Consider the following 26,124-nt stretch of genomic DNA (forward strand, 5'->3'; position numbering starts at 1 on the left):
AAACTTCTCTACAGCCAGAGGTCAGGAATCTTTCTCTCAAGGTTTACTAACCATGACATATTTCTAGGGACAGCTGTTCCTTATTAATTGTCATCCAGAGTTGCTGCTGCTTGGTTTTCCTACCTGCTTCAGACTTAAAACTCTATTTCCTTTCTGTGCCAAACCTTGTGGTAGGACAACTTTAACTGGTGTACAAATAGCAAACACAACACTACAATAAGCAGTGTGCTTCCCAGGCTCTGCAACCTCTTGTGTGAGTATGTGTATGTATCCACGACAACGTACTGAAAAGCAATGTACTGAAGTTATTATGTTGAATATTCAATGTTGAAATGTCAAAATATTTACTCCCCTGTATGTGCGGATAGCTGGATTTGCCCCCTCCCCAACAGGACCCCTTCAAGCACTCATTCCCTTGTTTTACTATGATGTAAGAGAGATTGTTTGTTGACTGGCTGTGTTTTGATGCAGAGTACATATGCAGTACATGTATTCTGTTAGTAGGTATTTTAAGTTGAACATTTTAACATTTCAGATTTTAAATGTAGTATTATGACTTTCTGTATACCACTATTAAGTAAGTTGTTATGCACATATGTGCACATACATGTATGTGTCTCAGCAAGAGAGCAAAATAAAAAGGTTTGATAAAAGCATATATCTGAGCCACAGTACATGATACTTTATTACCAGTTTAGCCACATCAGGGGTAGGTGATTTTACTGATCTTACAAAATGGTCATGCTGTGTACATATACACAGTGATTTAACTGAATAAACAATATCCTTGTTGTAGGAAAGCTTGTATTTAAGAGTCTGGCTGCATTTAGTTTCTTACAGCAAGCATCTTATGTATGACTCTTCTTATTAGCAAGTCTCTCACTGTTGTACAAGTGCCAGCTCCCACGGAATTGCATCTAAGAGATACAGACAGCTGTGAAAGCTGTAAAACATTTTCAGTGCAACACAGCAACAAAAAACAAAAGTGCAGTTGGGGAGAGTATCTACCAGCTTTTAAAGCAGTTCTTGATTAGGGGTGCACTTTTCTTCTAAGTGCCATTTGTGTGGCAGCACAATGTATGTCACACATTTTAAAGCTGGTGGACACTGTGGTCCTCTACTTGTTTTAAACTAGTAATATACTGAGACAGCTAAAACTCCTGATGTATTACAAAGAGTTATGATCAGATATCTAATTTTAACAAGAGTTTATTATGCATTCAAGAAACAAATCTGAAGAAATTCACTTCTTAAGCTTCAGTCGAGGTAAATTGCTTGGAATCCATTCCTTAAGCACAGTAAACTGGTTATAATCAACAATTTGCTATACTATAGAGGATTATAAGCAGGTTACCAATCATAACTAGCTTATTATGTGTTCGTGACGGATGCCAAGAAAATTCACCATGAGACACACAATCATAACGCTTTGTAGTGCAACGGCCATTGTCCTACAGCAGGAAAAAAAAATGCTAAGTGTTTTGCTGGCTTTCAAACCTATAAAGCACTACAGAGCACTGCCAGAAAGGCAGTGTAAGAGATACTGTTATGTTAAAAAAAAGTCAGGGGCCCATCAGTAGCACAGACAGCAGGCAGAAGCAAATCTGTTTTTTATTCTACTGCTGTCATTTGATGGTCAGTATTGGCAGGTTTAACTGCCTAGCATGATATCTAAACTGAAACGGGGGGTGTTCATCATTTGTAATAAATCAGATCTCACACTACAGAAGGGCTTAACTAAAGTGCCTTTTTCCAGATAATGGAAAATATTTATCCTTTTCTCCACTGTAGTGTGATCTCGGAGTTTGTATTTATAATTTGCAGAAGGTATGGGGGGTGCGAGAGGCTTGCCCCACCCTGGAAAAACATAGATTTGTTTTTTTCTTTTATTTTGAGTTTTCAGATACTCAATCAAATGGTCTCGACCATATGAATTTCGAGTTTCCAAAAACTTGAAAAGTCATATAAACCCATACATAGATATGGGTCTTTTGTGATAAGCAGCTTCACATATTTTAAAATGTATAACATCAGATGCCAATAAAAGACAAACACAATCTATTGATATCTCAGAACAGTCGGAAATGCATTATTATCATCTTAGGCTTACATTTTCTACCAAGGACCTAAGAAGCAACAATGCATACCTGAAATTCCTACACTCCTACAACATTCTTTCTTTATTTGAGGAGAGGAGATTACTCAGCAATAACACTGCAGAAGCTCAACTAATGTTTTATTCCTTGCAGGAAAACACTGAATGATTTTGAGTCAACAATCAACCCATAAAAAGCAAATGTCACAACTAATGACAAGCAGACATTTCAGCTTGTGTTAAATAATGCACCAATAGAACAGTTTGAAACTTTCAAATATCTTGGGTGTCGCATACACCTGACTGAGAGAAAACTTAAAACGGAAAAATCAAATCACATAGGCATAGCCTGTGGAATCAAAACAAAAGAAAAAATGCCATCCAAACAAAAATTAGAATATACCAATTTGCCATAAAACTGCGGTGGTACAGCGGTAGCATTGTTGCCTCACAGCAAGAGGTTCTCCTGTTCGATTCTCAGCTGGAGTGCCTTCTTTGTAGAGTCTGCATGTTCTCCCCGCGGTCGAGTGGCCTCTGAAAGACATGTGTGAATGGGCGTGCCTTTGCTGAAGGTTGGGCGTTGGGCTGGCAACTCGGCACCATAAAAAATCTACTGCCAATCATTAGCAGACCAGAGTTTCGCTGTGGTGACCCCTAGCCGGGAAAAGCCAAAAAGACAAACATACCAATTTGCCATAAAATCAGTTTTGCTTTATGGTGCACAAATATGGAGTTTCCCAAAAACCAGTATCTAAAAAAAAATTTAATCATTTCAAATGTGCTGCCTCAGATCCATTCTACATGTGAGATCTATGACTACTGGAATATAGACAACTCGCTAAGATACAGGACAAGTGGAATTCAATAAATCCTTGGCTGCTGGAATCTTTTGTTCATACAGACTGGCTGCACTGCGACAACTCAGTTGTGCAGGCCACGTTTCACTTACATTAGGTGTTTTATCTTCTCTATAAGTTAGGAGTGTGTAGTGCTGAGGGCCCCTGCCCCCCCCCCCACCCAAAAAAAATGTTTTTATTTATTTTACCTCTAATTTTGACTGGTGCATCTTTTCAGAAAGTTCATTTATTTGGAATATCTGTGGGAAACTTTATTTTATTGTCTCAATGTGGAGTCATTCTAAACTTCGGTCTAAAGGAAAGGACTACCAAATAAAGACAGTTAGTTTGCTAAAGAGCAAGGCCTGAAGAAGTGGAGGTCCTGATGAACTGGGCACACAATGCATATGGACACCAGTAGCCTACCAATAAGTTGTCTCTCATTCCCAATGCCTGGAAATTAGAAAGTTACAAACACTACACCTAAGAAAACATGGATGAATTAAGTTGAATCTGAATAAACGTTGAGTTCTACAACTGCGCTATCTTCCCTGTAACAACGTTAAACACAGAGGGAACGCAGTGCAGTCTCTGAATGCAACCTTTAATTATAAATACAATAAATACAATAAATATCCAGACAGAAAATCACTTTGGTGAGCACAACGAGTTAAGCGCTTTCACCTACTGAATGTAGGCTTCCTCAGAATTCAGTAGGTGAAAGCGCTTAACTCGTTGTGCTCACCAAGGTGATTTTCTGTCTGGATATTGGATATTTATTGTATTTATTGTATTTATAATTAAAGCTTGCATTCAGAGACTGCACTGCATTCCCTCTGTGTTTAACGTTGTTACAGGGATGAATTAAGTTGAGAAATACAGCAGGCAATGCAGTGGCCATGACCAAAAGCAAGAGCCAGTACATAGCCATTGTTCAGGATATCCTCTTATTGATGGCTACAGCAACGACTGCCATGTCTTACTAATGCTGAAAGCACAAAGTGAAAGTAAGTACAAGTACAATGTAGAAGATGGGATCAAAGAGAAAACCAGTCTGGACTCTTATGCTTAGTCATGGCAGCTATTCTCTTTCAGTATGCCCAGTCAGTACTGAGGTCTACATTCATGGTAAAATGTGAACATGTCCCAATCTCCAAAGAAGAGAATTTGCCCTGATCACACGGTAGTTGCTCTACAAATTGGTACAGCCCTGCCTGCTGTGTTGGCAGTGAATGTCTTGCCCGTCTCAGACAAGCTGTGCTTTAAAATAGAAAATATTTGCAAAGTTAATGTCATAAAGGTGACTAATGTAAAAGATCAGATGATTTATCCACGATTCTTGCTTGGTGACTAAATAGTATCATTCAGTTTCTTGCAATGCTTTTACAAAAAAGCACTAGCAAGACATGACAATTTATAGATGGTACCTTTGTGCAAAACTGACACCAGAATAAACTCAGGGTACTATGTGCTAATGCACTAGAAGCCTATAGTGTTCATGTGGGATTCTTTTGCTGAAACATAAACGTTCAGACTGACATTTTCAAATACTGTACTTTAAAAATAGTGTTTTTATCAAATTTTCTGATGAAAGGATAAGGGCAAATACTTGTTTTTGTGCAAGACTCAAGCATGTAACTTTTCTCTGAGTAAAGACAGCTTAGGAGTTGATCATACTAAGTGGTGGTGGGGGGGCATATGATGGAACACCTGTACACAGAGGATACAGAGGCATCACCATCAATTTCAAGTAAATTAAAATTTTATGAAGGCTAGTTTCTAGTAACTAAACCATACTAGAGCTACATTGTAGGAAGAAAAGAAATATCACAGTTGAGTGACACTAGAGATGATGGTGGACTTTTCCTTTAAGCCAAGACCACCATGCTGTCCTATAGATCCTGGCTCCACATGACTTTTACTGGACTGCATGGTCATATCTGATGCTGTCCTTTCTATAAATAGATGCATATTCCCTTTGGGATCATGTTTCCCAGACTTCCTCAAACTTCTGATGAGAATTTTTTTCTTTTACAGATAGCTCTAACTCAGGCCCGTAGCCATCCATCAACAATTTTGGGGAAGCTTTTACAAAAGATTGCAGATTGTGTGCTCCACATTTTTAAAATATGTTTTTCCTGCAATGTTTTGTTTGCTTTTTTCAGTGGCCTTCTCTGTCCCACACCTGTTCTGGTTGCTCTGTTTTCTTTTGTCTCACTTGTTTGGCATCCTCTTTTTTTTCTGTCATACATTTCTCTCTCTGAATGTCTGTTTTGTCTTTTGTCTCCTTTTCTGCCACTCTTTTGCTCTATCCTTTCTAAATAACTATCATTTGTAGAGCAGTATCTTTTTATTATTTCTCCCCATACACTTCCTGCCATCCACTGACCTTCCTCCTGACAATTAGCCCATTCATTCTCTTGAAGAACAATAATTAATCATTTGAGGCCATTAACAAGAGAGCCAGCAGGATTTTTGCTTAATGGCTATAACCCTGACATTGAATGGATGATGTTAGGACTTTCATCTCTGATGCAGTCTACAAAGTCCTCCTCCCCTGCATGTACATGTTCCTGATAACATGCTAATGAGGGCTGCCATCACTAGTTTGATAAGCTATGCGCATGTCCCTCAGCCTGGGAAGCACTACTAACTTCAGCCAGCTTCTGTTTGCCAGTAGCTAACACAGCTAGTGACTAGGACCACCCCCTTCCATTAGTTCAGGATGGGAAATGCTACACCTATCCTCTTGTGCCCAGTTTCTCCAGCGCGCCAGCCACTACTTGATCGCAGATCATCTGGGCTGTATTCAAGGCTTTGTCTCTCTATGCCATGGAGACAGTATTTGGAATAGTTTGTTAGGGTCATAGTTAAATACTAGGCTACCTGTCTAGACCATTATATGCCTGGCCAATAAGCAAAGGCCAGAATCAAACCTAAGTTGAACCTTGTACCTGTGAGGTAAAGACCTTAACTATTTTGACAACCCTGCCCTCCTTATCTAAAACACAAGTAAATTCCCTATAGCAGAATTTATGCACCTTACAAAAAAGTCCAGAATTATTTGTTTAGAATTTTGTCTTCGTTTACTGAAATATAGTAAAAATGATTCAGTTTTGTACAGCATGTACGGTGCGTTATCCACATATTATTCTCATCACATTTTTCAAGGTGATAAATTCCTGTTTTGATTTTAGAGATATCCTACATTAAAGTTATATCGATTCAAGATACCACTGCTATAATAAACTAAGTACAATCTGTGGTCTGATGTTGCACAAACAAAAGAACAACAGCAAAATGTAGGGGAAGGGAGGAATTCATCCAGGGGATCCAAAGAAGGAACATTATAGTCCTGTATTATATTTAGAAGAATAAGTCAATGCTGGTAGCACTTCTGTCCACATAAAATTCTAGCCAGAGGTCATTCTTTTCAGCTGGAGATATTTGCAGTCTCTGCTGCCCATGTGAAAAGCTCAGAGTTCTGGGTTTATGAAGTGTAATTCACCCCGTTCACTTATATAAAATACAGTACTGACACTTGATTTTAGCATCATTCTCATTTTTAAAATGTTGACCTCATCCTGCTTTTTGTTAGCAGGATCTGTTAGGTTAGATTTCCTCAGCACTGAAGCAGAGGTTAAAAGGAAACAATTTTTGTTAGTAAAGTCACACAGTTCACTACAGGTGATCAAAGAGAAACTCTTAATGTATCCTATATTTGTCAGTCCTACAAATGAACATAAAACAAAAAAAATTCATTATAAATGTGTCTTACTGTTAAGAAATGCAGGGGATCATCCTGTTGAACTTTTGAATGAACAGCAGATATCCTTCTCTCAAGGGTGCTGATGGTCTGTCGAATTTCCTTCATGTTTATTTCCATCTCCCTCACTATTCCTGCCGCTTCCTCTTTAAGCTGCTGAATAAGTTGGTTCTCCTTGTTTGAGATAAACTGGTGCAGTTTGGCAAACTCTGATGCAATGTGCTGCTCTAAGATCTGGGTTTTCCTCTGGGGAAAGAAAAAAATAGTTTTAAGATTTAAACTTAATGGTTAATTATGCAGTAGACTCCCTCTTATCCAGCCTCTCTTTAACCGGCCATTAAATGTATGCTGTAGCCCTAGCAAAAGACAACAGAGAAGAACACGTCCGCCTCCTCTGGGCTAAATAATGACAGACATTTGAGTTTTAGACTTCGTATTCATTAGAAAAATGCATACAAACACAAATCCTGTTATTCTGGCTGATTTATAACCCATGAATGCTATTTTGAATGCTTTTTCTGATTAACCAGCCCAGCCATTTGTTTATCCAGCCTAATGTCCAGTCCCAGTGACCAGATAAGAGGATGTCTACTGTACTCTACAAAAAATAAATGTTGTTTCACTCACTTGGATTACAGAGATCTTTTGTTTCTGCTGGTTCTGAAGTTGCCTAAACTCTTTCAGTTGTGATTCCAAAGGAGAGGAGGCTATTTTCAGTTTATCCTAGAGATATAAAATTAACAGAAAACAGTGTTGTAAGGCATTTTAAGTACTGTAATTTATTCAGCATCCTAACACAAAACTGCAGGCATGTGAAGGTGGTACATCATGGTTACGTTAAGTGACTTGGCAACAGTAAAGCCAGCTGTGTGACTCCTGTTATAAAATGTACGGCTAAAGTGCAATGCTGTTATTACAAAGTAGAAACTAGTTTAAAGTCACATGTAATGAGACTTACACAATAAAGGCAGAGCAAAATACAAGATCAGTGTTTGAACATATATTTACACTAAGTTAGCAACATGGGCTCTGATCTTGGCTGCTTATGTGTCTTCTCTGAGTTATACAGCCATGTGACTAAGATATATAAGCAACAATTCATTAATGTGAGACAGCAATCATTTTTGTTTGTATTTTATAAGGCCCAGCTGCCAGACGTTCTTACCTTGCATTTATGTTCACTGTACCCTTCCGAAACTCCCTATCTGGTAGCAGGTGACCAGTTCTTCCTCCTTTATCATACCGGCAAACTGCCATACTTAAACCTCCAAATAATATCCAGGGAACTGTTATGGCTAGGCTTGTACAGGCCCTAGGGCCGATAGCCTAGTACCAACCTATGAACCTATTAACCTATAAATGTGCTCCTGGACAATAATGCCAACAGTATTCCAGAAGATGGGATGGTCTAGTTGATCATTTTTTTTTTTATATCAAACAAGGCCATCTGTAGTAATGTGTAAGAAAATATAAAGATGTCCATATAAACAAGAAAACATACTCCTACACATTAGTACTTCCAAATTGTAGGCTCTGAATGTAAAACGTTTTATAGATAAAAGTGATGACTGTTTCTTTTTTCAGACTGTTCAGTTCCTCACTGGATTATGTATTCTGGAAAATTAGGACCACTTATGCTTTAGGAATTTTACTTGATTTTTCTCACATTTTGCTGTTCTGTAAGCATATGCTGATAGAGAAGTCTGGCATCTCAACGGTATTTCAGCAGCCGGACTTTTTTTTCTATTGGTATACACTCAAGTTACAACGGGCATGCGAGACGGAGTATCCAATGAGCGTGCATGTTTCTGAATAACAATGACCCATCATTGTATAATTTATATTACCCCCCCCCCTTTTTTTGTTGGGAGTAATTTACTGGAGTCAAAAATTCCAGAATAGTTTAAGTGTATCAGTTCTTGTCATGCTAATGATTTAATGTATTATTCCTTTTCTACCAATATATTGGAAGATAAACTTGAGTTAGTATAACAGTTTTCTAATTAATCAAAACTGCATATTAAATTAATGGCACTTGGTGGAAGAAGAACATAAAAGAAACACTGAAGAGCTCAGATTTTAAATAAAATCATTAATTCATATTTGGGCTTATCTGCTCTGATTCACATTTAACATGGCTAGTATTCAGAGTGAATATAATCAGAGCAGATACCCCCCCCCCAAATATGAACTAATGATTTGGGTATTACTGGTTTTGCTGATTGTGATAATGAGGTACCAGAAGTAGCAGGAATCCGCAAAACCAACCTTGAATGCTTTTCTTGTTAGCTTGCCTATGTTTCTTTTGCAAAGTTTTCACTCTTCCTCCTTATTTTTTACATTTTTTTACTTTTTAGAGAGACTAAATAAAAAGCATTCTTTTTTATGTTTTCATTTGTTTTGCTATTTTGTTTTTTAAGTAATTATATGTCATAGCTTTAATTTCTGAAACGTTATTAAAATATAGAAAGATTAATATTTATTTAACAATCTCTTTTTCATATACCTTGTTTGCAAAGGCTGTCAGATTTTGTGTGTGTGTGTCTCTGTATTTTTTTAGGCCTTCAGTGCTCTATCACTCCCAAATAACTGGATGAGTTTATTTTATCTTGAAGTACCACGCCTGCTTTGGTGTTATAAAGTTAACTTTACCGTTATGGTTTTCTGATCACTGAGTTGTGCATCTGATCCAGTTTGGTACCTTTTCATTTCCTTTATGAAATTAAAAACCTCAACACATCTGTACAGTGCACAGCCATATATAAGAGCCATACATAGATTGCTTCCTTTGTAGCACTCAGTTAACTTTTAGCAAGTCAAACTGCCATTGGACAAGTATAATAAAGATAATTCCATTCACGTAAACTGCACTTTTCACTAATGACAAAATAACTGTGTTGCACTTCAGCTTCTGCTATTTGTCTCTTTTGTAGTATTAGACCTTATCTTCAGTGTCAGAATCTAATTGTAGCAGTGATTTTACCATGCCACGTGGTGAGAACTTGTAACAGGATCAACTTACTTCACTGACAGGTTGCTTATTCATTACTCAGTTATTCACCAGACTAAATCTGACAAATGGCAAATGCAGTAAATGCATCATTCTTACTTGGATATACAGTAGGAGACATGATATACTTCTAAACAACTGGTGGAACACCACTCCTAACTGATATGCACAGAGTGTCTATAATCTTCTCCATCAGAGCACCTGAAATTGGTGATACATTTATAATGTATAGGGATTTCAAGGCTACAGACTGATCACTTACTATTAAACAAACAATTTGGTCATAAGGTAAATATGAATTATTCCCTTAAATATGCCTCTACAAAACTGATGTTACTGCATGCAAACCATGTGAGATGAAAGAAAACCATCCTGTGGATCACCTCATATAATCAAGGAGCTTTCCTCAGCAAGAATCCAGTATGATCTCATAGACTACGTGGGAAGGGAGTTACAGTATCCCCACTACATAGTTCTTTTTTAAAATGATGTAGGGAGATGTGAGAATGTGTGCGTTTATATGTGTGTGTGTGTGTGTTGTCTCGTTAATGACAGAGGGACAATATTTTACTTATAGACTAAAATATTGTCCTTCTGTCCTTATTAGAATGATTTTTATTGAAACTGCCTTAGTGAGACAGACCCACAGAGAGACAGAGTGACAGAGATACAGAGGCAGAAAGCCAATGTCAGTAGAAAGCATTCTACTACTAATAAATAAAAATAAAAAGATTTAAACTTAAAATGGACTGCGGAATTACTTTTACGCATGTGTTATTAGTGATAGATAACCTACTTCACACCAGCTGGATAATGCGGCTGACAACTACAATTCTGAGTATAAATCAAAGTGTTAACTGTGCTGTAATTTCTAAGTGCAACATTCAGATGTACCTTTCAGTGCTATGCAGAAGAACACAGCGGTAGTGATCTCACCTGGCAGTCAATGCCTGTCGAGGATCAGGTGCCCCACAAGTCTAAATTGAGGACAGACAATGTTGCAAACAGCTTCATACAGTTACTCTACAACCCCACTTCAGCCCTGATTGCAGCTGCAATATCTGCATTCATTTCTGCGATAAAGCCTCATGTTAGTAACTGCCGATTGCACCACTTAGCACCTTGCATCCAGAGCAGTTACCCCTTTTACCCTGTTCTAGATAAACTTATGCAGAAGAATGACACTTAAAGAAATCACCGTAATTCATTGCAATAGATGTTGCATGCTTTGATGTACCTATTTAATTAGGTACTAGTTCTGGGACTGGAGACAAGTGATAATAGAAAAAGGGGAGGAAAAGAGATTCATACATCTTGAATAAGTCAATTTTTGTGTTAAATCACAATTAGAAATTATTTATAGCAATTTTGTCACCAATGTTGGCAAAATATGTGCTAGCACTAATAGATCAGGATCAAACAGGATTTGTTAGTGGTCGACCAGCATTCTTTAAGCCACTCTACTGCTCACTTTGTAAGTGAAAGAGTAGCCCTAATGAGCCTAAAAAGACTTGCAACTATGCCAAAATAGTTCTTATAAAGGCAGAGTTTGACTAAATTTGGATTTTGAGGGAACTTGATAAAGGCAAGAATAACAATAGTGCAATGATTATTTTCCTCATTTGTGCTTATAAGGGTACAAGGCAGGGTTGTCCTCTGTCCATATATCTGTTTGCATTATATAGAGCTGTTGGTAACAGAATCAAACAACAGACAGATCACCATCAGGAATGAAACCCATATAATAGGGCTACATGCAGACAATGTCCTTTTTTGAGGAGGGGGGTCCAGGAAAGATTTAAATAAATATTTTTTCTTACTTCAGGAGTTTTGTGGTGTCTCATGATGTAAAGTTAACCTGCATAAAACACAGGCCTTGTTGCTACAGGAGTCTTCTTCACAAGAGATTAAGATAAGGTACCCATATCTATAGAGATATAAACATTGAATAGGATCCAGAAAAAGTTGAAAGAAGATGTCAGAAGGTGGAGGATGTCCCCTCTTGAGTTAGACTAGAGAGTACGGGTGAGTGCTTATTTTATCCTGCCCTTATGCTTATACGGATTTCAATGTTTCCTGGAGGGGGGGGTGCCTAGCACTTTTCTGAAAAAGGTGAAAAACCTTAAAACTAGCTTAATGTGAGGGGAAACAAGGCCTAGGATAGCTTGGGACAGATTAATCTTAATGAATGAGTGGGGAGGATTAGGAATCCCAGAAGTTCATCTGAGGTTTGTCTTAGCCCTGCAGTCGGAGAAGTATGATACAAAGTGGAACAGGATTGTATTAGAAGATGTAGCTTTAGGGGTGGGGGGACCTCAGAGTCAGTCGTGGGCAACAGCAGTATCCTGAAACCTCTGTGTTTTCCAAATTAGACAGATGAGAGCCTCACCCCAGGGTGAATTATATCCTTTTGACAATACACTTTCAGATGAGACAGAAACAAGAAGAGTCCTTTAAAAGTCAGTATAGAAAAGGAACAGGAATATGGTTTTAGAGTACAGCTGAGGCTCAGGATGGACTGGTTAGACTGGTAGAGAATGCAGACAGAATTCACTCTGAGAAATGGTCTTAGACTGAAGTTTGAAGGAATGTTAATTGCAACCAAAAAGGTGTGTGTGTGTGTGTGTGTGTATATATATATATATATATATATATATATATATATATATATATATATATATCCCCAGGGAGGTAGACCGAAAGTAGGGTTGATTGACCTACTGACATAAAGAAGGGTTGAGACCCTGTTAGTGAGATGGTTGATCAGTAAATTGTATAAAGAGTTGAAATGTTCGGCTAATAGTATTGAACAGCAGTAGAAGGCCACCTGGGAGAGAGACCTATAAGTATAACGTACCTTATAGCAATGGAAGCAGATCTGTTACTTGACTAAATATGCAACAAGGAGCCCAGATTTCAAAGTATTTGCATAAAAATGCCTCCACAAGTACTTTAGGGATGCACATTTTTTGGGAATGCCATAAGCCGGCAGATTTTCACAGGGAACTCCAGTCTCTGGTAGCGTGTGTTTTCCATTAGGCGGTAGGATTAACTTAAACTTATTGGGGATTGCCCCTGAGGAGACATATCCAGAGAGAGAAGGCTTCTCTTTTTGGTCATTACTATAACCTAGAAGGCTGTTACAAGAAAATGGAAGTTGGCATCACTTCCAGAGAGCCTGCAGGTAGAGGAAATATTGGATAAATCATGAAAAAAGAAGGGAAAGGATTTTGGAAAAGGCATAAATTGTTATATCTTGGGAAATGGAGTAGGTGGAGATAGTTTAGGAAAGAAGGTGATGGAGACGACTGAGTGCTAGAGGTAGGTTAGGACTGGCACGGAACTAACAAAAGTCGATTTAATATCACAAGATCCAGCCAGTCATCACACTCCAAGAAATCAAAGACATAGAAGTAATAGGCAGGTGTTCAGGTTCTGGAAGAAAGTTATACAAGAAGACCTGGTTGGAATGGTTTTGGATGATGTGGAGGGGTCGGATATTGATTCGAATGTAGTGATATTACAACAGGTTTAATTCTGTTACTTATCTATTTACGTTTTGTAGTTTTCTGTAAAAATAAGGTTTGTTTAAAAAAAAGATACTAAATTGATTTTCCACATATTAGGAGTGAAGACGTTTTATATTCTTTTAGCATATGATAATATTACTGCACGTATGTAGATTTATGTATTTGTTATATGAATGCTTTGTTAATTGTCCCTCTGTCTGTAGTCTAAGCAGCAATAAGAAAGGATAATAGATATTCAAAGGAATAATAATTTGTTTGTTTGTGTCTTTTGGCTTTTTCCCGGTTAGAGGTCGCCACAGCAGAACTCCGGTCCGCTAATGATTGGTAGTGGATTTTTACATACCGGGTTACCAGCCCTGACGCACAACCTTCAACAAAGGCACGCCCCATTCACATATGCCTCCACACAGAAGACGCTCTAGCTGAGAATCGAACGGGACAACGTCTTGCTATGAGGTGACAACGCTACTGCAGCACCACCACCGCACTCAAAGGAATAATAATAAACATAAAAAAGCCATTGCAAAAGACAAAACGACACTTGCTAAAGAATGAAAATGAAGGCAATCATAATACTCGACGTATGTCAGTGTGGAGATACGACCACAGTAAATATTCTTACCAGAGTGCACTGCGTGTCCATGTAAAATTACACCAGCGTGACTATAAAACAAAATTGTGTCAGCATGGCAACTTCCTTTAGGCCATTCCGAGGTATAACAAATCAGAAAGTAATAATCATGAAACTGATATGGAGATGTAAATACTGCAGATAAAATAAGATATGAGATGACTTTAATCCATGGTTCTACTATGAAACACTGACTTCCTGAAAGCTGATGAAGGGATGAAAAAAAGTACAAACATAGAAGAATGAAAAAAAATAAATGTTAATTGCTTATACACTCACCCCGAACTTATATGTACCAACTCCACATTTGCAGTAACTCGAAGGGAGATATCTACCAAAACAAATGCATTATTGCCAGTGTACACTTAGAGACAGAACCGGCAATGATTTCCCATGTAAAACAACATTTAGCGTTATGCCTTTTGTCTTTTATTCTCATGGTACTACTAATGCTCAAGCAACTGTAGGGGAGCCAACTTGAACAGAACACTTGGAATTCATGACTTCTTGTGAGATGTCAAAAAAAGAATAGAGCCAGCATACGGTATCCTGAATTTATTGTAAATAAGGTTAATAAACCATCACAAAACAGACCGGTTTCGGTAGGAAACTCACAACTTTCTTCAGTGTTAAAGACAGTTATAATTGTGAACATACTGTACTTTTTATTTTTTCCTCAACATTACGAGGTTACGGACATCTCCGTTGGCAACATTAGAACAGAAACTTTGGGCCTACTCAAATTTTGTTGCAGTATTTGAATTATTATTCATTTAGTCCTGCATTTCTAACTTTATACATATTTTTGCTTTTTTTTGCCACCAGGCAGTTGTGCCTTTCAGTTTGGGACTTTAATGATTTACACTCTTTCTGCAGAACATTGACTGCCAAACGGTTCCGTTTTCAGTGACATTTAACAGCTTTCATGTTTACATTTTTTAAATGTGTTATTCATGACAATTATAATCTTGGCAGTTCGATAGAGTGTTTATTCTTATTTTGTACAAATTAATAATTATTTAGTTGATACTGTCTTCAGCCATTACATATATTTTTTGTACTTACTATTGTATTCTCAAAGTTAAGGATTGTGTTTCAAAGCATTACCTATAGGTGAAAGCAGCGGTTTTGTGGAATAAGATATTTATTAACCAACATGAACCAAGTATCTGGTTAGCACGGTTTTGTTGCTTAATTCATCATTTAATCCATAGACAGGGGATCATTTTCTATTTTCTAGTTGTTTTCTAGTTGTTGGTCCATCTTCAAGGCTCATGACATCTGTTTCTTATACAGTTTCAAACATTGTGTGTTAATGTTTAAATATTACTCATATGTCATTTTGTGACAATTTTCACATTATATTACATCAGGACCACATGCCCTTGTTTGTAATTTGCTTTCCCCCCCTGTCAAAAGTGAAATGGGCATCTTCAAGGTTATGGTCACCTTATCACTTAGTCAACTTTTTGGTTAAAAATTCTTTTCTATCAGGGGCCAGTTGTCTGTTGGCTGTTTACAGTACCACTGTTTTGTTTTTTCTTATTTCATGACCGCATAAGGCTGGCATTTCACAATTCTTTAGGGGCACAGCTGAGATTCTTTAATTATATTTTTGAGATCTTTGAGCTGTTATTGTCCTTAAACTTTATCTAGCTGACTTAGTTTTCTTGACTATTATTGTCAGCTACTATCACACATTATGGATCTTGCTAGCTTTGTGACGGGCCTATCCGCGGACAGAGAGGATCTCAGAGTGTTTGGTCTGAGTTCCATTCCAGGTGACAAGACCAAGGATATGGGTCAATCTGATTTTGAAACCAAATGTGCTTTAGCATTTGATAATTTATTTGTACATCTTAAAACACTCAGATCAAACATCTGGCATTCTAAACTATTTAAGGCCTATTTGGCCAAAGGGATTATTCCCAGAGGTCTATACGCATCCAGCCTCTTGTTTCAAATGCCAGTGAAGAACTTATTGAACAGTGGTCCTCTATTCAGCAACAGGCTTCCATATCTTTTGTGGAAACCTTATCCAAATTCTATGACAGAATTATTGATTCTGAGATTGAAATGGTTACCAAGTTGGTAGGTGACATCAAACCTTTTGAAGGGGGAAACATTTTTCAAATTACATCTTAATAAAGTAGCGGGTGATCTTAAGATATTGGAGGAACAATTACGGACTAGAAAATTTAAAAAAAATTCAGAGGGATCAAGGTGACTACCAAAGTACAAACCCCTTTGCAAGTAATACGAAACAGGTCAGATTTACCCCCAGGGTGAATAGAACCTCTAAGAGAAAAAGACCTCGTCTATTCTCAAAAAGTCAGGTCCATTCTCTGGGTCTTCAACTGAGGATATATCCTCATGTACTGACAATGAACTTCAGTCTGCGTCAGGATCACCGGCCCCCAAGAGAAATCTGGGTGTCATCCCTTTAGGTCAAAACAACACAGGGGGGTAGAAAACATAGAAGGCATTACCAACATTCAAGGTTTACTGAAAATGGTAATGGAGAAGTAAACCCTCTCACTAACAACAATGTTTTAAACTTATCTGACTTTGTACTTTCACCCACTCATCTGTTGGTCTTGAATAAAGGGTTGTCATTTGTACCCGGTTTCATGGTTTCTGAGGACATGTTGGCTCAAGATGTTGTCTCCTTTTGTAGAGTATTGAACCTCAAATTGTTTTTTGGTGACTCTGGTAGTTTGAGTAGTGATAGATTTATATATCACAAATCAACATGTAATCCACCGATGCATCCACTAGTACAACAGTTCCAGAGAAATATTCTCAAAGATCTTCATTTTTCAGGTTCTGATGTACGTTTTAAATCTAACAATATTTCTCTGGCAGAAGGGAGAGCTATTTTTGAGCTACAGAATAATGAGAATATTGTAATTATTTCTGCTGACAAGGGGGGGTGCTGTTGTTATCTTAAACTGGTGTGATTATGATAAAGAAGCCAATAGACAACTCTCAGACCAAAGATATTATTCCATAATGACCATCAATCCTACATTCAGGTTCCAAAAACAGATCGAGGATTTTATTCTTTGGGCCAGAGATGAATCCATCATTACTAAATTGCACAACAACTCATTGTCAAGGACCCGGCTACACAATATATCTATTTCTTACCTAAAATCCACAAGGATCCCTCCAACCCTCCTGGCAGACCTATTGTTTCGGGTAGGGGGTATATCACTGAACCTCTCTCATTATTTCTCACTAAACATCTCAAACCTTTATTGAGTTTGATACGTTCAAGAATACATGACACAACCACCTTTCTCAAGATCATTTCAGACAGCCAGTTGGAAGATGACTGTTTACTGTGTACACTTGATGTGTGTTCTCTATATACCAATATCCCTCACAAGACTGGATTGGAGGTTTTGTCTTTTTGGTTGGATAAGGCTGGTTTATATCAACCCACATTTAATTCCTTTTTGGCTGAATTAGCCAAATTTGTCCTCACAAGTAATGTCTTCTCCTATCAAGACAAATGTTATTGGCAGGTCAAGGACACAGCAATGGGGGCATCTTTTGCTCCCATTTATGTGGATCTTTTTATGGCCCTTGTTGAACACCATATCATATATGATTGCCACAACAATACATTTTTACAACACATTGACATCTGGAGACGTTACCTTGATGACTGCTGGATGGTATGGACAGGGGACTTGCAATGGTTACATGATTTCATATCTTATTTGAATAGCAACATCTGGGGTTTGGAATTTACTGTTCATTACGATCACAAGAACATTACTTTTCTGGATGTTTCCGTCACTAAATTGTCTGACAATACACTATCAACCGAGGTTTTCAGGAAACATCCTGAATACAACACAATTCTTCATGCTTCTAGTTTCCATCCCCCACGTGCAATACGCAACATCCCAAAATCACAATTCATTCGTATCAAACGTATTTGCTCTACTGAGTCCTCTTTTCAAACTCATCGGAGAGACCTCACGGAAAGATTCAGATCTAGAGGGTATGGCATGGGCTATGTTTCAAGTGCAAGCAATATGGTCAATTCTTATGATAGACAAAACCTATTAAATTATAAGGAACATAGCCTAAATAGTTGTTCAACACTTAGATTCACTACTACTTATGCCAGGAACTCTAACCAACTGATTGTTAGTGTACACAGACACTGGAACATCTTACAATATGACTCAGAAATAACCAACCTTATACCTGACAGATGCCAATTTTCTTTCCGCAAAGGAAAAAAATCTTGGTTCATTTTTCAACCACTTTAAACATGGTACCAGGGATGGTCGTCTGCATTTCACACAGACCACACTTACAGGGGATCCACTGATAGGCTGTTTTCCATGTGGACATTGTACAAATTGTGATAAGATCAATAAGTCCAAACAGTTCTCAAGTAGAAATTGCTCAGTCGTGTATGATGTTAATTTTTTTCCAAATTGTAGCAGCGATTGGGTGATTTATCTGGCCACCTGCCATTGTGGCTCATTTTATGTAGGACAAACTTCTAGACCCTTCAGAATAAGAATTTCTGAACATATTAGCAACATCAAAAATAGGAGAATGAACAATGCACTGTATAAACATCACTTAGTACACAACTCTGCCAAATTCTCTTTTATGATTATTGACACTATATTTGGTAATATGACTAATAAAACAGGGTGCATTCCATTTTAAACACCAAAGAAAAGAAATGGATTGTAAAACTGGGGGGATTATTTCCACCTGGTCTTAATGAAAATTTTTGATTCAACCAATAGGAACACTGATGGGTGTATTTATATGTTCACAATTATAACTGTCTTTAACACTGAAGAAGGTTGTGAGTTTCCTACCGAAACCGGCCTATTTTGTGATGGTTTATTAACCTTATTTACAATAAATTCAGGATACCATATGCTGGCTCTATTCTTTTTTGACAATTGGTTCCCACTGAGCCGTGCATTTGCTCACCGTGCAGGAGTCTTTTTGATGTTACGCCTTCTTGTGAGATGTAACATATCCTCTTGCTATTCCCTCTGTTTTAACTAACTCCAAGGCTGTCAAACCTCAGAAAAAAAAATCTAAAACATAAATTCTGAAAAAAAATTACTTTGATCAACTGGTCTTAATAAAATGAGCTTTGTGATCTATACCTTTCATTAACCAGACAATACGACAGAATAACAGTCAGTTGTCTGAACTATTTTCATCTTAAAAGGGTACTGAATGTATGTCAATTTTATTAACTTGTAGATATGTATATAGAAAATAGATCAAAACATCTGTGTATGTATGCATACATTAGTTTACAAGAAAGTGGACCAATATAATGTGTATCTCATGAACTTTATTGATATTATTTAAAACATTGTACAGCAAAAGAGTTGAAACAATAAAAGATCACCTACCTACTTACATACCTACCTGTACTACTGCATATGGTAGGAGCCAATATCAAAGTGTATCCTGGTGCAATTAATTTCCTATCTTCAGACACCCTGTATTTATTTTCCCACTGTACATATCTATCATTCGGCCATGCCTGGAGTGCTGTGTTCCATTCTGGATGCCACTTAGATGGCAAGAAATATATGTGGTTGAGACTTTGCAAATAAAATGTAATAAGAACATTAAGGGTACATAAGGGCTGTGTTACGAGGAAAAGCATAAATTATAAGTAAATGCACTGGAAAAAAGGGGGAATGATAATAACATAACTGGATTTTAAGTGATTTGGTAACAGAAGTGAAATTCAAGGAAAAGTATAACACTAGATGAAGAGGATATGATATCCAGCTGAAAGGAAATAAAATTAGAGTTTACGAAGTCAGTTTTTAAATATTGGTGGGCCATGTAAAGGAATTACAACTTACAGGGCAAATTCAGAAAGATTTAAGAGACTGAAATTAATATACAGGATATCCGAATATGTAGGCATGAGACAGCGAACAGCTATCTAGCTGTAACTATCACTAAACGAAACAAACCTGTGGAATTAGGTGTACCATATACAGTACCAAATCACATGCAAAAATATGTTTTTCCATGTTAATTTAATTAATTAATTGTTTTTTGATAAGAGCAGCACTTTCATTTTTTTTTTTATCAGAGCTGAAAATCCTTGCCATAACATCATGGAAGACTGACCCTATGCAGTAATTTGGGTAGTCAGGCATTGTACCAATTATACCAGATTCTTTGATCCCCCAGACTTACTCTGCTTCTACTGGGGTTAGTCTTGAAATCTGAAATTGTCCTTGGGGTCTTGACCATCCACATTATGTTGGGGGGGTTCATTTAAGCCCTATCCTTCATTCCCTCCAATGCAATATCGTGGTAACATTCTAGGTGTGGTTGTGCAATGGGGCAATGAGGCTTATCACTCCACCTCTGTGGCAGCTCAGCCATGTCCACCACTTTACCCCTCCTAAGCTATGCCCCCCTCATGCAATCTCTCAAGCCTCTACCAGAGATTGCAGCTAAGAATGCCCACATAACCACTCATTCTCAGATGAGAGGCATACCCATCTCTCCCTTGGTGTGCCGTCAGTCACCTCAGCTGTCAATTGAATCTGAGTTGATTGGGCTGGAGTAAGGGCTTCACCCCTCTATGCCTTCAGAGTGGCCAGGCTGCAAGAAAGACTTTATATCAAATACTTACCTCTGACCATTCTAAACTGGCCAATCCCTTTTTTCCTTTGTCAAGAAAATAGACAGGGCTCCATCTCCTTACAAATAAATGTTTTTTTTCCCTTGCTGCCATAAAGCAAAGCTAATGAAGGCTTCTCATGCTTTTCAGCCTCAATAGGCACTTGAAGTAGAAGATATTTAAGACAATAACCCTTCAATCTTTCATCCATCTGCTGACTCAAAAGGCAGGGATTGTCATTCTGGATATTTAGGATGCATATTCATATATTCCATTCTTCAAACACTACAAGAGTTTCCTAAGTTATCAAGTAGGAAATCATCATTTCCAATGTTAGCAGCACTGCACATGGTATATTCCAAGTGCTACTGTGGGAGGACTCACATATATCCATAGTTAGAAAACTATCTTATCCAAGAATCATCCACTCATCCAATAATAAACCAGTTCAGAATAGGCTTACTATCATTATTTCGAATGACACTCGGTCGACTGCACTTTGTTCGACAATGGAAAGTCGAACACGGCAATGTCGAACTTTAAAAGCAAGCCTAGGAACAGGTTTTAACATGGGTCGAGATAGGGGTTCACTGCTATTGCTGAACTACAAATCTCACCCCTATCTCGACCCATGTTAAAACCTGTTCCTAGGCTTGCTTTTAAAGTTCGACATTGCTGTGTTCGACTTTCCATTGTCGAACATAGTGCAGTCGACTGAGTATCATTCAAAATAATGACAGTAAACCTCAGATTAATATATCACTCCTGGACTTAATGGGGATAACAGTCTACAGTAAAAGAAAAAAAATGTGTTCCCTTTCAGCAGAAAATGTTTTTGATGTCCCTGTTACATAAGCTCAAAAGAAAACCTTTTTGATGAATGAAATGATACAGAACATGATGTCTTGTATTGATTAGCTGTTCTTGACTGTCTTTTGTTAGCGACCATCAAGAAAGTACATAATGTGAGGTTTCTCATGAGGAACAACCAGCATTAATTAGTTTGTGGGACTAGTCAGAGAGCCGTTTGGACCAGATTTCCTTCATTCCCTCTCAGGTCAGTGAACTGGACTGTTGAATTGTTCCTGCATGTCAGAATTTGAGAGACCACATTTACTTCTTTCTTCCTCTCACATTCCAGGGGATATACCTAGATTTCCTGCTTGGTCCAAGAGATACGGCCTCCTCAAATAAAAAACTGCCCATCAGTTTGAAGGGAATGTTTCCAATCTCTCCGACTGTTATGGCATTTTTATATTATCTTGTCCTGGACATTCTTTACAGGTTCTGAGAGACTGCCTTCCAGGCTATCTGCAAATATACAGAGCTGAGTATATCTTTTTTTGGTTATAGAGTTTGTTAATTGTTGCTTAGATCTCTGTTGAAACGTTTGTCTCCTTGTTCTGAGAGACTGATCTGCAAATATACAGAGCTGAGTACATTTTTTTTGGTTTTAGAATTTGTACTGTTAGTTGTTGCTTAGATCTCTGTTGAAACTGTTTTGTTCCACCCACCCTCCCTATTTTTGGTTTGTAGTTTAAATTTGGTGGCTTTTGCAGTTGCCTGCCCCACTGTAGATTTGATCTGGGACACTCCCCCAGTCCCATCTCTTTACCACATTCTACCTAATAAACTCTTTCTGCACTTGCTTTTAGCCCTTTTTAATTTAATTGCATTTTTAAACTGTGTTTGGTTTAATATTGCTACATACTCAAGTGTGCTAGCTTGCACTGCATGTGAATTGTTTTTACTACTGTTTTTGCTACTTTTCTGTAAAAAAAAACTGTAAGCCTGTTTCCTACCTTTCCTGTAACTAGTGTTCCAGATACAGATTTTCTGTATCCAGGACTGTATGTAAGCTTCTGAGCCCCCCAAGCATTTCTGTGTTGGAATGAAGCCTTCTAGCTTATCAGTGGAAGTGGTAAGCACTAGGTAACCTGTCTACCACATAAGGAGTGGTTCTGGCACAGAAATTGTAGTTATTGGCTGTTTGGGCAATCTCTTCCATCTCTCTCAACTTTCTGATTTGAAAGCCTGCATTTGTACTTGTTTCTGTCTTGTAACTCATCTAGTGCAGATACAGATTCTTAGTTTTATCACTTAAATTTGCTTATTCATGCTCAGCACTTGTTCAGAACTTGTAAGCACTAAATAAGCTACTAATTACTATAGCACTCAATCTTCCTCATTACCTAGAGGAAAACAGTTTTTGTACTTACTTTTCTCACCTGCTTAGAGAAAAACAGCTAGTGTACTCACTTTCCTCACTTATCTAGAGGAAAATATTTTTATTCAGGCATGTCCAAGGGTTCAGCTCCCAGTGTTCTCTCCTGTCTGTCTGATGAATCTGGACATCTTGAGGCAATGTAGAAATTGCCTCATTTACACAGACAACCCTCTCCTCCTACCACCCAACACTACAACCTGTGAGAGATGCACTTATCTAGCCAAACTGGAGGTAAAGCTCTCTCTAACCAAGACTGAACTTGACAGTCATGAGGAGAAGGTAAACATTTGCACCACACCACACTCATCGCATAGTCTCACTAAATCTACACCACCAAAATCCACACATAGTAACACAAAAGCATTTACAGAGGCACTCAATAATAATCTGTCTAAGCAACAGAGACCTCCAAAGCAGAAACGCAAGCAACCTCCATCCCCCAACACAATCCAAATGACACATATCCCACAGAGTCAGTGTGCCACTCAACCACAGCCAATAAGGTAAAACAACATACCAAGCACACTAGTCATAGGTGACTCTATAGTCAGGCACACTGATCTCCCACTCACCAGGCTAAACAAAGAGAAGGTTACTGTCAGCTGCCTGTCAGGTGCCAGGATCCGCCACATAACCCACGCACTCAGGTCACTCCACAACAAGTACAAATATGACTATGCCATTGTCCATGTTGGTGTGAATGACCTGAGATGTACCTCCCTGTACTACATGAAAAGAGACATGGAAGAGATGGAAGAGGTCTTCGATCATATAGCCCAGGCAGGTATGACCCTAGCCCTCAGTAGCATTCTGTCATTGCCCCGAATGATACCGCAGTAGAAGGACAAAATGACTGACTTCAACAATTGGCTAAGCTTCTGGTGTCATTCTAAGGGGATCCAGTATCTGTCTGCTTGGGATGACATGGTCAACAGACCAGAATGCTTTGCCACAGATGGCCTGCACCTGTCGCCCCTGGGATTCCGGATACTGGCTAAGGCTCTTGCTGCCCCTATAGGGCCTTTTTTAGGCAAGGTTCAAATAACAAATTCACCACCGTAACAGGAACAGGCAAGCAAAAACTGAGGGTAATGCTACTCAATGCTAGAAGTCTAAATCTCAAAATGCACTCACTCGAGGCACTCCTTAAAATGGAGAACATCGATATCTGTGCAGTGACTGAGACCTGGTTCAAGGCTCCAGAGAGCACCCCTGCACTACCAGGCTATAACTCATACCACACTTTTCGGCCATGAAACCTAGACCGAAACACCAAAGGCGGAGGTGTGTCCATATTCATTAAGGATATCCACACCTCCATGCTAGTTGCTCAGTATAATGCATCCGAGGTTATCCAAGTGCAACTAACTCTGGGCAAAACTGCAATCCAAATTGTAGCTTGCTACAGATCCCCCACCATGCCCCAGGATTCCCACTCCTCTTTTCTTGATGTACTGGAAAATATTAGGGTTCAACCAAGCACCCTAATAATGGGCGACTTCAACTACCCCACCATTAACTGAGAAAACTACTCATGTACCAACTCCTTAGCTCAATGCTTTCTGGAATTCATAAACTCCAATGCCCTGGATCAACTTATCCACACCCCCACCAGGGGCAACAATATCCGAGACCTAGTCATTACCAACATGAGTGACCGGTGTTCCACACCTGAAGTAAACTCCTCGTTGGTCCGATCTGACCATAAGCTAATCACCCTTGATATCCACATCCCGCCCCCACCCCCCATTAAGGACACCACGGTAAAACATTTCTCCAAAGCCAACTTCATGCTTCTTAAGACAGAAGTGGTGAACTTCATGACAACCATGCAGATGGATAATACAGTTACAATGCTGAATCCTACTCAAATGCACTCTATAAGAACTTACATGAGTGCATGGATTTTACTATCCCAAACAGAACCAAGACGCTATCCTCCAAAAAAAGGAAGCCAATCTGGTGGTCCCCTACCATAAACAAACTGTACAACAGAAGGAAGAAACTGTTGCAAAAGAGAGTAAAATCCCATGAGTGGAGGAGCTCCCTGGTCAACCTCAGTAAGAAGCTGAGATCCCTTATAAGATCCTCCAAAGCTAGCTACAAAAACAAAAGTGCCACTGATTCTAAGGGCAACCACAAAGCATTCTATAGCTATGTCAAGAATCTCTATGGCAACACCCAGATCTGCTCTGAGTTACAGCACAAAGGCACGAAAATTACAGAACCAACTGATATTGCCAACATCTTGGCAGATAGGTTCAGTGCTGACTTTACCCCCCTCACCCCCTAAAGGGCCCAAATCTATACAGGAAGAATGCAGAGTCCCTGTAATCACAACTATGCAGGTAAAAGCTGCACTCTCTAAAGCCAAAAACACAGCATCCATGGGACCGGACAACATCCCAGGCTGCATTTTACAGGAACTTCAGAATGAACTGGCTCCTCACTTAAGCACCATGCTGAATAATAGCCTCACATCAGGCTTTGTACCCACTGAATGGCACACAGCAACAGTTATCCCACTCCACAAAGGGGGAGCCACAACTGATCCCGGGAACTATCGACCTATTAGCCTGACTAGCCTGGTCTGCAAGGCCTTGGAATGTATCATCATGGAACTCATAAACAAAGACATTGGTAATCTCCAAACTCTGGATCCCTCCCAGTTCGTGTTTGTGAAAGGCAGATCATGCCTCCTGAACCTGATCGACTTCTTTGAGGCAGTCACCAAAGCCGTAGATGAGGGTAAGGTGGTTCACACAGCCTATCTTGACCTTGCCAAGACATTGGACACTATCCCCCATTCTGGAATTACAGCTAAACTCACTAAACTAGGTATAAATCCCTACATCACAAGATGGGTTGCCAACTGGCTCACTGACAGAACCCACACTGTAAAAGTTGCAGACTCCAAATCTGACCTCAAAGCAGTGACAAGTGGAGTACCAGAGGGTTCTGTCCTGGGACCTCTCCTGTTTGGTATCTACTTCTCTGAAGAACATGCTAACACAGAAGGCCTCTGGCTAATGAAGTTTGCAGATGACTGCAAACTAGGAGCCATAGTTAAGTCCCCAAATGATGTGGACATCCTACAGAAGGGCCTCGCTGAGACATATGCCTGGTGTCAGAGCCATGGCCTCAAGCTCAATGCCAGCAGTGTCATCCCCTTTGGTAAAAACTCTGTACCCATGAACTACCACATAGGCAGCAATCTACTTAACACTGAATGCGTGATAAGAGACATTGGGACCCAGGTGGACAGTAGTCTCTCCTTTGATAGTCACATCACCACAGTAGTCAGAATGTCCTTCTATGTGGCACACCTCATCATAAAAGGGTTCTCATCCAGGAAAAAAGAGGTTATTGTTCCC

General features: G+C 38.8%; 1 protein-coding gene across 1 annotated transcript in view; it reads right to left on the reverse strand.

The window, feature by feature from the left end:
- The window catches only part of LOC122813820 (zinc-binding protein A33-like), a 66,617-nt gene that overhangs the window by 36,615 nt on the left and 3,878 nt on the right, over window positions 1–26,124 (reverse strand). The window contains exons 2-3 of the mRNA XM_044086347.1: window positions 7,325–7,420; window positions 6,710–6,943 (exon numbers count right to left, since the gene is read on the reverse strand). Of these exons, the coding sequence (XP_043942282.1) occupies window positions 6,710–6,943; window positions 7,325–7,420 (330 nt within the window). The remainder of the gene's footprint in view (window positions 1–6,709; window positions 6,944–7,324; window positions 7,421–26,124) is intronic.

The sequence above is a fragment of the Protopterus annectens genome, chromosome 10.part0 (genome assembly GCF_019279795.1).
Source record: "Protopterus annectens isolate FY-2018-M chromosome 10.part0, PAN1.0, whole genome shotgun sequence".
Classification (NCBI taxonomy): Eukaryota; Metazoa; Chordata; order Ceratodontiformes; family Protopteridae; genus Protopterus; species Protopterus annectens.